Genomic DNA, 18664 nt, shown 5'->3' with positions numbered 1-18664 from the left:
TATCACTCGGCTCTATTTAAACCAATTATGGATACTTTGGACCATGGACATTGCGAACACTATTATGGACATTACAAATCATCTATATTATGACATTATGGACTATGATTTTGAAACAGGGTGGATTATAAATTATTTCATGTCGAATAAAATAATATATGATATTACAACATGTTTTTGTCTATATAATAGTAATTAATATGCACATATGACATGAAATGAGATGTACCGGTATGCAAAATGATACTTGACTTAAACACAACAAAATGTAAGTCATTAGCATTAAATTATACTTCAAGAATGAAAAGTCCCATTGTCTTATTTTTCTTTTAAAGCTGCACTCTCACAGATTGACCGTGTTGACAACTTTTTTTAATTTTTTTTTGTTTTGGAATTAGCCAATATGCGTAAATGTCTGGATACCAGTGGTATAAGACTGCTGACAAAAGATCAGATACAGTTTTTCAGTTTTACGTTCGCAAATTGATGTTTTATGGCTAAAAGTGATACTACAGTAACGTTTTAAGAAAAATGAAAAATGTCGGCAGTTTTCCAAACAATTTAGATCTGTTATAGTGTGAGTAATCTTATTATTTGTATAGAAAGCATTGCTGCCAAAATCAGCCGAGTCTGGGACAAAAAAAAGGTTGTCAAAACTGACAATCTGTGAGAGTGCAGCTTTAAATTACTATAAACACTATTTTAAATTCTACCGTTAGAGGACACTTTCTTGCCTTTTTGCAATGTTTAAGATTGCAAGTAATATTAGATAATTTAAAATTTACGAAGAAAAAAATCTAAATTTTCATTAAGTTGAAATTATTCACTAAGATGCCCCAGAGGTTTCTTACCTGGTAGCTGGAACTGTATGGATAAAATACACTTAGATTACAACTTCATATAACTCGTACATTATACTGTAAAAAATATTATTTTATAGGTAATTAATAAAGTATTTTAATGATGAAGTCAATTTATTGCTAATAAACAATTATTACTTGCTGCTACCTTTTATACCCCACCCACACTCAACAGTCAGGGCTTTTTTTCACATTTAGGTGAAGCGGACCTACCCCTTTTGGAGGGGAAAAATCACGCGTTTGTTTTTCTAATCTAAGACTCACGATATCTATTTTTTCATGTTATTGAAATCCCCCACTTGATTGTTATGGTTCATAGTGGCAGATCCTGTAATTCATAACTGGGGGACACAAGTGGGTTGGAGGGCTGTTCTTCCATCCACATGGATATTTTGTTTCAATGATGTATTGAAATTACACGTTTACACCATACATGCTTATTAAGATAGTAAATGTATAACATCAGACAAAACTAGGTGGATATCATTATGATGTCCATCAAAAGTTTCGTGGGTTTGCTGGAGCAGGTTTTGAACAGGGACTTGCGTTAGAGGGGCGTTACTTAGGGGAAAAACTTTTTGGACATGATCCCTCGAGTGGGCATGACATTAATATGTTTAAAATGTGGGAAGTGGGGTTTAGGCGTACTCCCCCTAGAATATTTTAAATATGTTTAGTCTGAATTGGTGCATTATGGCGTAATTAAGTATTTTTTTCTGAGAAATATTGACAAAAAATTAACCTTTAAGTTTACTTGCGGGCCAACTGGGGGGGACACAGGCCCTACAGCTCCCCCCCCTCCACTGAACGACCCGCCCATGGTCCACTTGTAAATAACATAAAAGAACAATTTTTGCTTGCTTGGGTATATAAGTAAAAAAAAAACCTGACAGTGGCAGTATAAATCTGGGTCCGTGAGCCCAGCTCAGATACATCCAACTGCAATTGACTAAATAATATGGTGATTTATAACCCATTTAGGAACATTGATCGTCAAAATAAAATAAAAGATGAAGTTAATTTTAGTTTTTATTGTGAAATAAAGAGAGAGTACTTGGACTTACAACCGGGAATTTACAGGAGGTAGGCCAAGATGTTATCTCCCTTGCTTGATTCGACGGAAATAAACGAAAGAAAATCTGATTCGTTAGCTCCGCCCATTTACCTTCGTTTCTTTCGGTGACATTTACCATATAAGGTATAGGCGAAATCGTCTATCCTTGTAATTCTGAACTTGTCAATTGACTTTTGTAAACCTGGACTTGTTGGACTGCAGATGTTCATTTTACGAATGTGAGTGTCGACTCTAGGATTGCAGTTTTACATATGCATGATTCGGTTTTCTAAATTACATCATCATATTGTTAAAGGCAAGTTATACGATCTATGTTTTAGTGAGATTATACAAGGTCGATCTGACAAATATACATTTTGACTACTATAATGACAAATGACAAATCAATACGGAAAAACTGACGAATAGAAACAACAAATAGCACGTCTACATTGACAAATGTAAGAGATATTTAGTACGATTAAGAAGCACATTGTGGGAATTACACGTCTGGACTTTTGGCAACGAATAGTGGAAACATGTGTTAAGTAATTGTTATAGATACTTTAATGAGGCTTCAAAATGCCTTTAAGAAGAGAAGTCCTAAAATTATGCTATGCAATAAAGATCCTAAGAATGCCCTTACTTGGAAGTGTATTTGCCGTAGGCGTAAAGGAAGACCATCCAGTTGTTGACCACCATGACGTCCCACAATACCACCAGTGATGCCTGAATAAGGGGATGTATTGACAAGCTAAAAAATGTGCTTTGGTAAATTGCAGTCATCAAGATCACAGGGGCTTCTCTAAATCAAATACCCTATACTTATTGTACAGACAATATATACAAGGGTAATATTTCCTAGAGAAACCCCTGAAGTCAAGATCCTGGTTTTCAAACTTTCACCTCAACAACTCTTTAAGGAAATTAAAAGCTAATTTTAAAAGTATTGGAATTATAAACTTAGGCTGAATATGAGTAAAAGCTATAACATCATGTCTACCAGAAACATAATAAATCAACCATTTCTAGGTTCATGTGACTTTGATGAAATATAATTTTCAATTGCTTACCCATTTCTTTCTACAATGATCACTGTGTAGCCCAGTTGAAATTCTGAGAGTTTAAGGGAGACAATTCATGCATATCGATTTTACTTTTTTACCAGTTATTGGTTATTGTTTCCCTTAGACCATGTAAGGGAAACAATAACCAATAACTGGTAAAAAAACTAAAATCAATATGCATGAATTGTCTCCCTTAAACTCTCAGAATTTCAACTGGGCTACAACTGTAAACATGATTTTAAGGTCCCACACTCTAAAAATTGCTTCTATCACTTCTACAATTTATTGAATGAATAAGTGTTCTGTCTGGCCACAGATCTGAGAACTTGTCACAGGCCTGGTTTTGGATATGATCATGCGGTATGAGCTTGAATGACTACTAACTGCAAAGTCGTCAAAGTTGTTGGCCCAATAGTCCAGCTGTTCATACGTTCCACAGGTCATGTTGGCTGGCTTGATATAGGAACCATTACCAATACTGAAACAGCATAAAAAATATAGCAGAATTTATGTATGTATATAGAGATAAAGACAACACAATTGAGTAATGAATATTATCTGTAGCCATTTGAAACCCATTACCAACACTGTCTCATACCTTAAGGCTGCTCACCTAGTAAGCACTTCGTCCCAGATGAAAAATGTTTAAAATTTTCATTGAGCAAGCACTCTGTCACATTTTTTGTGAGTATTCTAACCATGTTGAGATGTAGTACCCAGTAAGTACTCTTTTTACAGTTGTCAAATAGTGAGTAATTTTTGTCATTATATCACAAAGGAGTGAAATGTTAATAATGTAAGGTCTCACCCTGCATGCACGGAGCCATTTCCAGGGTTGTATGTGATCTTGTTCTGAAACAATTCCATTCCGAGCATGGCGAAGAAATAGTATATCACCTAGAATATAAATGGACATTCACTGTAATGCACTGTAGGACATGAACATTCACTGTAAAGCCCTGTAGGACATGGACATTCACTGTAATGCCCTGTAGGACATGAACTTTCACTGTAAAGCCCTGTAGGACATGAACATTCACTGTAATGCCCTTTAGGACATGAACATTCACTGTAAAGCCCTGTAGGACATGAACATTCACTCTAATGCCCTGTACGACATAAACATTCACTGTAATGCACTGTAGTACATGAATATTAACTGTAAAGCCCTGTAGGACATGAACATTTACTGTAAAGCCCTGTAGGACATGAACATTCACTGTAATGCACTGTAGGACATGAATATTCACTGTAAAGCCCTGTAGGACATGAACATTCACTGTAAAGCCCTGTAGGACTGTAATGCACTGTAGGACATGTACATTCACTGTAATGCACTGTAGGACATGAATATTCACTGTAGGACATGAACATTTACTGTAATGCTCTGTAAGACACGAATATGATAGGCTGATACCCACTCTCATCTATTTGTCTTAACTTATTTGAAATACATCTTAAAATGATATCAAGAGTCAGATTCCAGTCAGACTGATATGACTGTATAAAGATTTCAGGCAATATTCGTATGAATGTGAATATTAGCATCCAATAGTTTAAATAATCAGTGCTCTTTGAAGTTTTGCTACAAACATTTAAAGTGTGATGACATTAGGTAAAGTTTTTAATTATGTTCCGATGATCACTGATATTTGCAGATAAAAGTGTATCCTCTTAGCAGCAGGGAATAAGTACATATGACAAAATTTTAATGATGAATATGAGTAATGACCTTTGACTCTATGGCCTCAGAATCCATACGAATCATCAACTGGTCACCCAAAACCAAAATGTCAAGTATTAGGGCCATGGGTGCAGGCATTGTCAAGTTATTACACCAACAACCTCTTTGTGTTCAAGGTCACTTTGACCTTTGACCCCTTAATTAAAAGGGGTAATCTACAGGTCAGGCCAAACCCCATGTAAAGTTTGAGGGCCATGGGTGTAGGAATTGTTGATAAATCACTTGAACAACATTTTCGCATTCAAGGTCACTGTGATCTTGACCCAATAACTCCTAAAATCAAAAGGGGTCATCTACTGGTCAGGCCCAGCCTCCATGTCAAGTTTGATGACCATAGGTCCAGAAATTGTCGACCTTGAACTTTGACCCGATGACCTCTAAAATCAACAGGGGTCATCTACTGCTCAGCCTTAACATCCAAGTCAAGTTTGAAGGCCATTGGTGCAGGCATCATTCAGTTTTCTCTCAGACAACCTTCTATCATACAAGGTCACTCTGACCTTGACATTTAGCCTGATGACCCCCAAAATCAATAGGGGTCATCTATTGGTCAGACCAAACCTCAAATTCAAGTTTGAGGGCCATGGGTGCAGGTGTTCTCGAGTAGTCACTTGGACAATCTTTTATCATTCAAGGTCACTGTGACCTTGACCTTTGACCAAATGACCCCTTAAATATGAAGGGGTCATCTACTGGTCAGGTCAAGTCTCTATGTCAAGTTTTATTATCAAAGGTCCAGGCATTATTTAGATATTACCGGAAGAAGCTGTTAACTTTTTTGCATTTAAGGTCACTGTGACCTTGATCTTTGGCCTGATGACCCCAAAAATCAAAAGGGGTCACCTACTGGTCAGGCCCAACCTTCATGTTATGTTTAATGAACATAGGTCAAGGAATTGTTAAGTCTGACTTTAAGGTCACTGTGACCTTGACGTTTGACTTGATGACCCCTTAAACCAATAGGGGTTATCAATTGGTCAGGCTCAAACTCCAAGTCAAGTTTTTGGGCCATTGGCGCAGGCATTGTCAAGTTATAACTCGGACAACCTTTTATCATTCAAGGTCACTGTGACCTTGACATTTAGCCCAATGACCCCAAAAATCAATACGAGTAATCTCCTGGTCAGACCCAGCCTCCATGTCAAGTTTGGTGATCAAAGGTCTAGGCATTGTTCAGTTATCACTAGGACAAGCCTTAAAATCCTTTTAGCATTAAAGGTCACTGTGACCTTAACCTTTGACCTGATGACCCCTTAAATAAATAGGGGTCATCTACAGATCAGGCCCAGCCTTCATGTCAAGTTTGATGACCATACGTCCAGGAATTTTTAGTAATCACTCGGACAAGCTTTGGTCTTCCGACAGACCGACGGACATGTGAAAAACAATATACCCCTTTTCTTTGAAGGAGGGCATAATAAGTATACAACATAAAAGTTTGGAGTATGTATGCATCAACAAAACTTTGAACATGTTATGCACAGCATATAGCGTACATATCAATTTTGAGGTCATTTGCAACAAAGTATATGTTTAAATAAATAGAAGTGAAAGTACTTTAATACAGAATTTTGAATGAGGAGAAATAGATTCTTGTCACATAGTTGTCCCATATCTTGCTAAAAAATCTTACACTCCACAAAAACACACTTCACAAAAACAAATGAAGATACTGGACCTTCTTATTTGACACCTTTTCATTTCTATCAAAACCTGAAAACCCTTCATTTGATACAGTTTTAGAACATATTTGTAGGGACTGTTATAAAATATAATCAAATCATGATCAAATATTAACACTGATAACAAATTACCTTTTAAGTGTGTCAACTCTCATATTCCCACCGATTTTCTACTGGAGTTCATTTATACATTAGAAAGTGTTCAGTTTTTAACATTAACAATGTGGCCAAAGCCACGATGTGCAAGAAAACAACATATTTCTGTACATAATATTTATGAATATTATCATATAATAAATGTAGATATTTTGTTTAGAAAAAAACTGTGAGTATGGGGAGGGGCCAAAGTTATTATCACCAAAGGAGAATACAGACATGGAGGGAGTACCAAGCAATACAGACATGGAGGGTGTACCAAGCAATACAGGCATGGAGGGTGTACCAAGTAATACAGGCATGGAGGGTGTACCAGGCAATACAGGCATGGAGGGTGTACCAAGCAATACAGACATGGAGGGAGTACCAAGCAATACAGGCATGGAGAGTGTACCAAGCAATACAGGCATGGAGGGTGTACCAAACAATACAGACATGAAGGGAGTACCAAGCAATACAGGCATGGAGGGTGTACCAAGCAATACAGACATGGAGGGTGTACCAAACAATACAGACATGGAGGGTGTACCAAGCAATACAGACATGAAGGGAGTACCAGGCAATACAGGCATGGAGGGTGTACCAAGCAATACAGACATGGGGGGTGTACCAAACAATACAGACATGAAGGGAGTACCAAGCAATACAGGCATGGAGAGTGTACCAAGCAATACAGGCATGGAGGGTGTACCAAACAATACAGACATGGAGGGTGTACCAAGCAATACAGGCATGGAGGGTGTACCAAGCAATACAGACATGGAGGGTGTACCAAGTAATACAGACATGGAGGGTGTACCAAGCAATACAGGCATGGAGGGAGTACCAAGCAATACAGGCATGGAGGGTGTACCAAGCAATACATGCATGGAGGGAGTACCAAGCAATACAGACATGGAGGGTGTACCAAGCAATACAGACATGGAGGGTGTACCAAGCAATACAGGCATGGAGGGTGTACCAAGCAATACAGGCATGGAGGGAGTACCAAGCAATACAGGCATGGAGGGTGTACCAAGCAATACAGACATGGAGGGTGTACCAAACAATACAGACATGAAGGGAGTACCAAGCAATACAGACATAGAGGGTGTACCAAGCAATACAGACATGGAGGGTGTACCAAGCAATACAGACATGGAGGGTGTACCAAGCAATACAGGCATGGAGAGAGTACCAAGCAATACAGGCATGGAGGGTGTACCAAGCAATACAGGCATGGAGGGTGTACCAGGTAATACAGGCATGGAGGGTGTACCAACCAATACAGATATATGGAGGGTGTACCAAGCAATACAGACATGAAGGGAGTACCAACCAATACAGATATATGGAGGGTGTACCAAGCAATACAGACATGAAGGGAGTAACAGTAACCAAGCAATACAAACATGTAGGGAGTACCAAGCAATACAGACATGAAGGGAGTAACAGTAACCAAGCAATACAAACATGTAGGGAGTACCAAGCAATACAGATATATGGAGGGAGTACCAAGCAATACAGACATGGATGGAGTACCAAGCAATACAGATATATGGAGGGAGTACCAAGCAATACAGATATATGGAGGGAGTACCAAGCAATACAAACATGTAGGGAGTACCAAGCAATACAGATATATGGAGGGAGTACCAAGCAATACAGATATATGGAGGGAGTACCAAGCAATACAGATATATGGAGGGAGTACCAAGCAATACAGATATATGGAGGGAGTACCAAGCAATACAGACATGAAGGGAGTACCAAGCAATACAGATATATGGAGGGAGTACCAAGCAATACAGATATATGGAGGGAGTACCAAGCAATACAAACATGAAGGGAGTACCAAGCAATACAGATATATGGAGGGAGTACCAAGCAATACAGATATATGGAGGGAGTACCAAGCAATACAGACATATGGAGGGAGTACCAAGCAATACAGATATATGGAGGGAGTACCAAGCAATACAAACATGAAGGGAGTACCAAGCAATACAGATATATGGAGGGAGTACCAAGCAATACAGACATGAAGGGAGTACCAAGCAATACAGATATATGGAGGGAGTACCAAGCAATACAGACATGAAGGGAGTACCAAGCAATACAGATATATGGAGGGAGTACCAAGCAATACAGATATATGGAGGGAGTACCAAGCAATACAGATATATGGAGGGAGTACCAAGCAATACAGATATATGGAGGGAGTACCAAGCAAAACAGATATATGGAGGGAGTACCAAGCAATACAGATATATGGAGGGAGTACCAAGCAATACAGATATATGGAGGGAGTACCAAGCAATACAGATATATGGAGGGAGTACCAAGCAATACAGATATATGGAGGGAGTACCAAGCAATACAAACATGAAGGGAGTACCAAGCAATACAGATATATGGAGGGAGTACCAAGCAATACAGATATATGGAGGGAGTACCAAGCAATACAGACATGAAGGGAGTACCAAGCAATACAGATATATGGAGGGAGTACCAAGCAATACAGACATATATCTGTATTGCTTGGTACTCCCTCCATATGTCTGTATTGCTTTTTGGGTCTCTATGATTTCGGATTAACGGTGTTCAACTGTATATACAAATATGTTGCTAGTTTATGCTTTCTTAACTTACAATGAGTATACCGCCGAAGGACTGTAGGTTCTTCACGAGATCAAGAAGAGTGTGTGCCACAATGGCCATCGCCTGAAAAAACAAATGCCTTTAATAATGTAGGATTGGTTTTCACTTTCATCTCTACATATAATTGTGATGTTGACATTAAAAAATGTGTCCTGAGGAGGAAAAAGAGTAAGTGTCAATTTTGTGAAGAAATGTGGCTTAAAAGCGGCTATCTTAGCTGTGTTGAAAAGAATCCCATCTCAATTCTACACATGGTGATCGTTTCTTTTTTAATCAAATTACATGGTTTATAAGTATTTTTATATTCAGTGTATTCAGGGCGGATAAAAATATCTGACCAGAGGGCACCCAAAGAAGAAAGTAACAAGGCTTGCCCATTTACTGGCCACGTAGGATGCCTGAGGAATGATACTTTTTTATGCATACCTAAAATGTTAAATTTGAGCAAACATTGTTATTGTAAATTTACACTTCACCTTATAAAGTGTGTGTAATTGTTTACGTGACACCTAGTCATTTGAAGTCAATGTCAAACAGTTCTTAAAAATGTCACCACTTTTAGGTTCTTGTTTAATTTCTGGGATTTTTCAAATAATGATATCTTATTTTGATTGTGCCCTTCTAAAAACCTCATTTTTAATCCAGTACCATTACCTATTAAAGTGTTATTCTAGGATGGTGTGTTTCCAGGCCCGGTAAAGATATAGAAATGCATTTCTGATATGCAAAGAATGATCTTGCCGTATTGCTTTCATTATGTAGTTACCGAAAAATATGAAAAAGACATTAGTGAAATCCTGTTACTAACAGTAAAATCTCGTTACAAACAGTAAAATTTCCCTCACAAAATACATCATATTTTTCCCAATCTGGAGAGAAAAATCCCAATCAGTATTTTTATATATATATATATTTTAATGCAAGTCTTTTTAACTGTACTGTAATTGTTCATTTAACGTCCTAATGAATTATGTGATGTTAAGTTTTGGGGATTATTGACTTCCGAAATGACTGTTTTTCATCACATTTATAGAGCAATATGCAATATTAACTGTCATGATGTATTGCAATAGTTATTTACAATGAGGCCCCCACACCGAACCACCACTAGCTTTCCCACCCCTTGGGAACACAGGTTAACAGGACCACTCCCACTGCCAATGTACTTGCATCTCTAACTCAATAACATAAGATCATTCATATCATTCCTTGTCTTTAACCATATAAAGTAAAGATGCCCCATGTTTTTCTGTAAACTGATTGACTACAGAAATCTGGCTCAGGCAACAGAAATCTCAAAGTATGTAGCCCTATTGGCTACCAGGGTATATAGGTTAATTTAGCACACTGCTTGCCTCATCTTAGTAACCTGAAAGCTTCACCAGGACTCATTATTGCAGACAACGTCACTTTTGCCTTTCTTAAACCCCCTCTGTCCATACAATGGTCTCTTCCTCCTATGTTCATGCAAGAATTTAAGCTGGATTTTAGTTCTGAATGATAAGCATTGCTGGCAATCCATGTAAAATACACAGAAACATTTACAGAGTTGTAATGAGAATCTTTTTTGCAAGCTGTGTCAATGTGGGGAGTATGGGTTTACCTCTTGTCACAAGTGCCATATAATACACCATATCATTCAACAATATCAGGAAATGTGTTAGTAAATGGGCCTTAAATGAACTCACTAGTATAGTTCCAGGACCAGTTGAACAAGAATATCGCTGGAAGCGATAGATGCTCCCCTTACGCCCTTTTTTTAATGAAAATGCAGGAATTGAAATTTAATGTGTTGGTAATTGAAATTTATTGTGTTGGTAAAAGGTAAACTTTGTAGCATTATTATACACAAGTTGGAAAAACTCATAACATGGAAATATATGTGCAGGTTTGAAAATTAATCCTAAGTAAAATTCAAAAAATGAAATAAAAAAGCAGCAATTGAAATTCACAAATTCCAAGATATGGCCCGGACAAACTCAGATTTTCAAAATCTATCAGAGAAGGGGAATTTCAGGGGAGATAACTAAAAAGAAAGCAGGGCAGGATTATGCTTCTTTGGTAATAAACTTCCTCTTATTGCCTTCTATCTACATTTCAAGTTCCATTTAGTATCAATTACCATTTTTTGAAAAATACCAGGTAAAGGGGAGATAACAAAAATATACAGTGCAGGATAATGGTTCTTGTGCACTGCATTTTCTCTCTTTGCCATCTATATATTTGAAGTTTCATTCTAATCCCTTCAGTATTTTTCTAAGATATGGCACAGACACGCATCAATCATGTGAAAATGGTCTAGGGGAGATAACTTATCAGCTTGATAATTTTTTAATGTGTATTACTAGAACTTAACTTTCAAAAATCAATTTTATTTAAACTTGAATAACTCTTTTCCCCATTCAGATTTTTTTTATAAAAATGACATCTCCTGAGAGACAAGAAAATGCCTTTATTTTATATAATTATTTTTTCAACATTTTGATTATAGTTTGGTGTCATATTAACAAAAAACATATTTCCTTTCAGAAATAATACACTATTGATCACATAACCAACAAATACAATCAAATTTACTGAATAGTCATATAGTAATATGACAATTTTAGCATACTGTATTGACAGCTTAAAAATTGGATCATCAAAATTTTAAAGCAAAATCAACAAATTCTAAAAAAAATAATGACCTGTTCTTTATTAATAATTAACTTTAACCTTTTGAGATCAAAATGTTTTACAGTCTCGTTTTGAAAAAAATAAAATTCCTTAATGCCATCTATCTATTAACCAAGTTTTATTTCAATCCCATCAGTTGTTTTGAAGTAATGGCCTGGACAAGGGTGTACAAGCACTAATTATGAAAAAAAGTGGTTAAGGGGAGATAAACTTAATATATATGCATGATAGGATTATGGTTATTGTGCACTGCACTCTCATTTGCTATCTATATACAAAGTTTTATTTCCATCCTATCAGTCGTTTTTTTACTTTCCAGACCAGAGTGTGACGGACAGAAGGACGGACGTTCCAATATTTCTTAACCCCTCAAACGTGTATATTTATGTGTTTTTTTTTTAAAAAGATAACCTAAACAAAAAAAAAACATAACCCTAATAAACTCACCCCCTCAACACACCTACGTTGACCTGAACGGACGGACAAAGCAGTAACTTTATGCTCTACCTTCGTAATAAAATTGTGTAATCTATGACAACAAGGGTCCGATTAGGAAAAACCCTTTCTGATTCACTTATACAACTGATTCACAGTAGTGCTTGTAAGCCGAACACCACAAAGTAATGCCATTTCCTGGGCTGCATTCATTGCAGAAATGAAGAACTTGAAATAATTTAATTAAACAATATAATATATTTTTAAATTTTGCACAAAATTAAAATAGTTGCTGTCATATAAACATGAACAGTAAAATATTGATTAAATGTCCTTAAATTTCAATCAAGATGTCACGCTTGTTTTTATGGCCTCAAAATTTTACGACATGCGTGAATAAGTTGATGAAGTACTGAACGACTATAATAATGTTTTCAGGGCATAGGTCCACACAAAAATGCTGACACCAAATTTTATGTCAACTTTGGCAGTGTTATTTTAATACTTCAAATTTACAGCTGTTCAATAGTTATGATGCTGCAACAATAGCAGTTCCCAGACAGAGAGACTAACAAAGATGCAAAGTTAAAACAAGGCAATATCAGAAAGTATTGATAATATGTCTTACTAGTTTTTTAAGAAACATGTATTTTATTATTTCTTTATTTTTTTTATTTTTTTAAATTTTTATTGAAGTTTGGATCAAGGGAGGCAACACAGATTTAATCTCATCATAATAAAAATGGATTGTGTCCCTTGTCATAAATGAAAATGCTCCTATTTTCAAGAATATCCAAATTATACCAAGAAATGCACTGAAAATCCAATATATTAGTTTTACAGAAAACCTACTTTAATATGCAAACATTAAGTAATTAACAGATTTGTTATAAGTTCTTTATTTTATTTAAAAATCAAAACCAAACACAAAGAAATAATTTATGCAAATTTCCTAAATTATCATTTTGCCTATCTTATATATACCTTATATAAATAACACAAGTTTACATCTTTTTAATGTGTCATAAGAAAGGAGAGAAGGTTAGCACTCCCCTTGATAAGGACGGAAGAGACCATCATGGTCTTTATGATACATATAGGCAAGTCCTCCTACTTCGAGGACACCTCATATTTTTTTCATTCAGTTAAATCAGAATATTTTTACAAATGACATACTTTGTGTTATTAGTCTATTGTTGATTTGAGTATTAAAAGACACAAGCTTAAAAACAACATGTAATTTAATTCTGCGACCTACCTTAATGTGCCAGATGATTCTCAGGACTCTGAACATGATGAGAATGTTGATAAACCGCACAATATTCCACAGAGTGATGTTATTCTCAACCTCAGACCGACTGTAACTGTGAAAACAAGTGTTTAACTAGAAGTGATGACTACGGTATACTGACTGCAAAAAATGTTAAGCAACAGAACATTTTATAGTGATCATGACTTTGTATAACTCTTGAATAAATCAACAGCCCGCCTCCAGACCATCAAACTAATAGTATGGTGACTCCTTTAAACTTCTTTGCAGGTTATAATACAGACACAATATGACCACAACCAATATTAATTTTGTTTAATAATAGTTATTTAACAATATTCATATTTCTTTCAACCTGACACAAAAGGAATACATTTTATGCATTGAAAGTACCTGCAATTTCTAATATTATTCATTAAAGACAGTTTCCCAAATTCAAACATCATACCTAAAGAATGGAAATCCATACAACGCAACGGTGATGATTTCTGAGATCTGCAAGTATAAACAATAATAAGAAATGTATACACATTCTGGTCCAGTAGCTGAAAGATACTGTTCAAAATAACTTATCAACAAATGAACAAAAAGTAGATGTTGTTTTTTGGAAACAAAAACAGATGTCTCCCCCATTCTGGTCCAAGACATTTTACTATGTGTCATTGAGGTTGACATTTTAACCATGTATTATTGAAATCATTTGAGGGTTTTAGAATTTGTGGAATGTCAATATGAAATCTATGACTTGGGATTTGAACTAAGCCAACACAACTGGAATATGGGTTGTATAAATGTGGTTAACAAGTTTCATGAAATTCCTTCCAGGGGATTAGGAGATGTGGAGCTGGCATGAAATCTATGACTCAAACCTTTGCCCTTGAATGTGACCTTGAGCTTGCATTCCTGGAATGTGGGTTCTGCATTTTGTTTTGATGTGGTGAACATTTGACCCAAGTTTTATGAAAATCCTTCCAAGGGTGTTAGTGATACGGAGTTCACACAAAATGTATGGGTTTGTTCTTGAACCTTGGAATTTGATCTGTGATCCAGACATTAAGCACCTTGTGTGTGGGTTCCTCATGTCGTGTAAATGTGGTTAACGTTTTTAGAAGTTTTATGAAATTCCTTTCAAGGGGTTTATGAGATTTTTTTCTCTTTTAAAAAATAGCTCATATTAAAAGCAGGTGTTTTTATGAGCTTTTTATACTTAAAACATTTACTATACAAAAAACTCAGGTCAATAAACCCATAAAGCTTAGGACGGATATCTTTGCTAAAACTATGTCTCCCCCTGCATAGTATTTTGATTCAGAAGCAACTTCTCAAAATTAGATGCTCTTTCTTTTTTTTGACATATGGCACTAGATGAAAGCATGGTTACACACTATTAAACCATGGGCTACTTGCCTTCTTTAAAGACAGGACAAATTTGCACTTGTGTTTGCAACCCCCCACACCCCCCTTGCACCGCAGTCAGACATTTTACAAATTCTCTATAAATAGTAAGGCAGTAAAATAACAACATCCTACAATAGGTAAGAATGATATCAATGACTTTACCAGTAGTAAAAGGACAATGGATCCGTCATAGATGTTAGCCCAGCTGTATCTGTAGCGCCGAAATCCCATACAGGCGAGGATCAGTCCCTGCTCTACCATGTAGTACAAGATGAATAGGAAGTTCATGATCTGAGGGGAAAACATCATACATTATAATTTTCTGATAATCTTCCTTCTGGTAATATTTGACCCAAAAGAGATTTCTTTCTATATCAGGCTATCCATATTCATTATTTCAATGTTCAGTATAAATTTGAAACTGTATAATTTCTTTTCTAACTGAGTGTATTATAAAAAAAAGTTTATATTAGTTGTACAATATTTTTAAGTTCCTGCCAAAACTAGAGCTTTCACAAAAGCAATGAATACCCCCACATGCCGCCTGAACACAGGAATTGTAAACTATTTCCATATGGGTTTTTTAGTGAAAGACTTTGAAAGGGGCGTCACTCTGTCAAACATCCATGAATTGTAACTAAAGTCAAACTTGACATGTATTCTATAGTATTAACAAGTGTACTAAAATGATTAAAATCCATTGTACATGTCAGATGTCATCAATTGAACACCCTTTCTTTTGTTGCAAATTCGAAGTTGACTCCTCCAACAATTGGCAGTTTGTAACCAAACTTGACCTGTTTTTGTGATGTTAAACATGTGTACCAAACATTATTGAAATCCGTTGACCCTTAAAATTTGTTTTATGGGAGTATAACAAATGCACATTTCTCACCCTAAGGGCTGATTTGCTGGACATTAGAGACTTGTCATACTCTGTCGCCAACTCAAACTGAAAAAAGAAGCAACAGAAGATTCATTTTTCAAATATTACATAACACCCATTCTCAAATGTTTTGCCATCCAACCTTAACCAAAATTTAAAACATATTTTTTCAGAATTATGAATAGACTAACATTGACTTGTTTATCATTTATTTCTGGCTTATTTGTGATTTTATGAAAATTTATAATGATTTGCTCTCCTATGAGACATTGCTTAAAAAATGTAATCTCAAAATTAAAACTTACTGGGTGATTTTTCTTACATATTTACAACTTTAACATATATTTGACAATAAATGTAGTAGAAACATTGTCAATCATGTACAGAGTTAAATATGTTAGAAACCATCGAAATAGATGCATGATCAAGAGCGCCTAACTTAGTTATTACCTGACCCAGAGGCAAAAGTCATGTCATAGCATTTTTTCATTTGGGAACAAGTGTACCAAATTTGGTGTGAATTTTTAACAATTTTGAGAGTTATGGTTTTTGAATGACAATGCAAACTTCAATGACAACACTGAAGTTATGACAATATTTCAATCTCAACATTCTTTCTTAAAAGAGCTAGAATGTGGAAAGTTGAAATTCATGCTTCTGATCATGCAGCAAACAACTTTCTCATGATACATGTGAGTGCATGTAGGAACAACTATCTCATGATACATGTGAGTGCATGTAGGAACAACTATCTCATGATACATGTGAGTGCATGTAGGAGCAGCTGTCTCATGATACATGTATGTGTATGTAGGAACAACTATCTCATGATGCATGTGAGTGTATGTAGGAACAACTATCTCATGATGCATGTATGTGTATGTAGGAACAACTATCTCATGATACATGTGCGTGTATGTAGGAACAACTATCTCATGATGCATGTGAGTGCATGTAGGAACAACTTTCTCATGATACATTTGAGTGTATGTAGGAACAACTTTCTCATGATAAATGTGAGTGTATGTAGGAACAACTTTCTCATGATAGATGTATGACTATTGTGTATGTAGGAACAACTTTCTCATGATGCATGTATGTGTATGTAGGAACAACTATCTCATAATGCATGTGAGTGTATGTAGGAACAACTTGGAACAACTTTCTCATGATACATGTGCATGTATGTAGGAACAACTTTCTCATGTTGCATGTGAGTGTATGTAATAACTACTTTCTCATGATGCATGTGAGTGTATGTAGGAACAACTTTCTCATGATGCATGTGAGTGTATGTAATAACTACTTTCTCATGATGCATGTGAGTGTATGTAGGAACAACTTTCTCATGATGCATGTGAGTGTATGTAGGAACAGCTTTCTCATGCTGCATGTGAGTGTATGTGAGTGTATGTAGGCACAGCTTTCTCATGCTGCATGTGAGTGTATGTAGGAACAGCTTTCTCATGCTGCATGTGAGTGCATGTAGGCACAGCTTTCTCATGCTGCATGTGAGTGCATGTAGGCACAGCTTTATTGTGACGCATGTGAGTGCATGTAGGCACAGCTTTCTCGTGACGCATGTGAGTGCATGTAGGCACAGCTGTCTCGTGACGCATGTGAGTGCATGTAGGCACAGCTGTCTCGTGACGCATGTGAGTGCATGTAGGCACAGCTGTCTCGTGACGCATGTGAGTGCATGTAGGCACAGCTGTCTCGTGACGCATGTGAGTGCATGTAGGCACAGCTGTCTCGTGACGCATGTGAGTGCATGTAGGCACAGCTGTCTCGTGACGCATGTGAGTGCATGTAGGCACAGCTGTCTCGTGACGCATGTGAGTGCATGTAGGCACAGCTGTCTCGTGACGCATGTGAGTGCATGTAGGCACAGCTGTCTCGTGACGCATGTGAGTGCATGTAGGCACAGCTTTCTCGTGACGCATGTGAGTGCATGTAGGCACAGCTGTCTCGTGACGCATGTGAGTGCATGTAGGAACAGCTGTCTCGTGACGCATGCACTTGTAGTAACAGCTTTCTCATGACACATGTGAGTGCATGTAGGAACAACTTTCTCATGATACATGTGAGTGCATGTAGGAACAACTTTCTCATGATACATGTGAGTGCATGTAGGAACAACTTTCTCATGATGCATGTGAGTGTATGTAATAACTACTTTCTCATGATGCATGTGAGTGTATGTAGGAACAACTTTCTCATGATGCATGTGAGTGTATGTAGGAACAGCTTTCTCATGCTGCATGTGAGTGTATGTGAGTGTATGTAGAAACAGCTTTCTCATGCTGCATGTGAGTGTATGTAATAACAGCTTTCTCATGCTGCATGTGAGTGTATGTAGGAACAGCTTTCTCATGCTGCATGTGAGTGCATGTAGGCACAGCTTTCTCATGCTGCATGTGAGTGCATGTAGGCACAGCTTTATTGTGACGCATGTGAGTGCATGTAGGCACAGCTGTCTCGTGACGCATGTGAGTGCATGTAGGCACAGCTGTCTCGTGACGCATGTGAGTGCATGTAGGCACAGCTGTCTCGTGACGCATGTGAGTGCATGTAGGCACAGCTGTCTCGTGACGCATGTGAGTGCATGTAGGCACAGCTGTCTCGTGACGCATGTGAGTGCATGTAGGCACAGCTGTCTCGTGACGCATGTGAGTGCATGTAGGCACAGCTGTCTCGTGACGCATGTGAGTGCATGTAGGCACAGCTGTCTCGTGACGCATGTGAGTGCATGTAGGCACAGCTGTCTCGTGACGCATGTGAGTGCATGTAGGCACA

General features: G+C 37.0%; 1 protein-coding gene and 1 non-coding gene across 3 annotated transcripts in view; one reads left to right on the top strand and one right to left on the bottom strand.

Annotated features, from left to right (window-relative positions):
• Positions 1–18664, bottom strand: part of LOC128237345 (two pore channel protein 2-like) — a 47189-nt gene that overhangs the window by 3214 nt on the left and 25311 nt on the right. For both annotated transcript variants that reach the window (XM_052952772.1, XM_052952773.1), the window contains exons 15-22: positions 15878–15934; positions 15145–15273; positions 14033–14079; positions 13573–13678; positions 9195–9266; positions 3790–3878; positions 3366–3459; positions 2561–2643 (exon numbers count right to left, since the gene is read on the bottom strand). In XM_052952772.1, coding sequence (XP_052808732.1) covers positions 2561–2643; positions 3366–3459; positions 3790–3878; positions 9195–9266; positions 13573–13678; positions 14033–14079; positions 15145–15273; positions 15878–15934 — 677 coding nt within the window. The remainder of the gene's footprint in view (positions 1–2560; positions 2644–3365; positions 3460–3789; positions 3879–9194; positions 9267–13572; positions 13679–14032; positions 14080–15144; positions 15274–15877; positions 15935–18664) is intronic.
• On the top strand, positions 13334–13452 carry LOC128239493 (U6atac minor spliceosomal RNA). Its single transcript, XR_008261900.1, has one exon. It is a non-coding gene; the product is annotated as a U6atac minor spliceosomal RNA (small nuclear RNA).

The sequence above is a fragment of the Mya arenaria genome, chromosome 6, assembly GCF_026914265.1.
Source record: "Mya arenaria isolate MELC-2E11 chromosome 6, ASM2691426v1".
Taxonomy (NCBI): Eukaryota; Metazoa; Mollusca; class Bivalvia; order Myida; family Myidae; genus Mya; species Mya arenaria.
The sequence above is the reverse complement of the archived record's forward strand: the minus strand, read 5'-3'. Positions and strand labels throughout refer to the sequence as shown.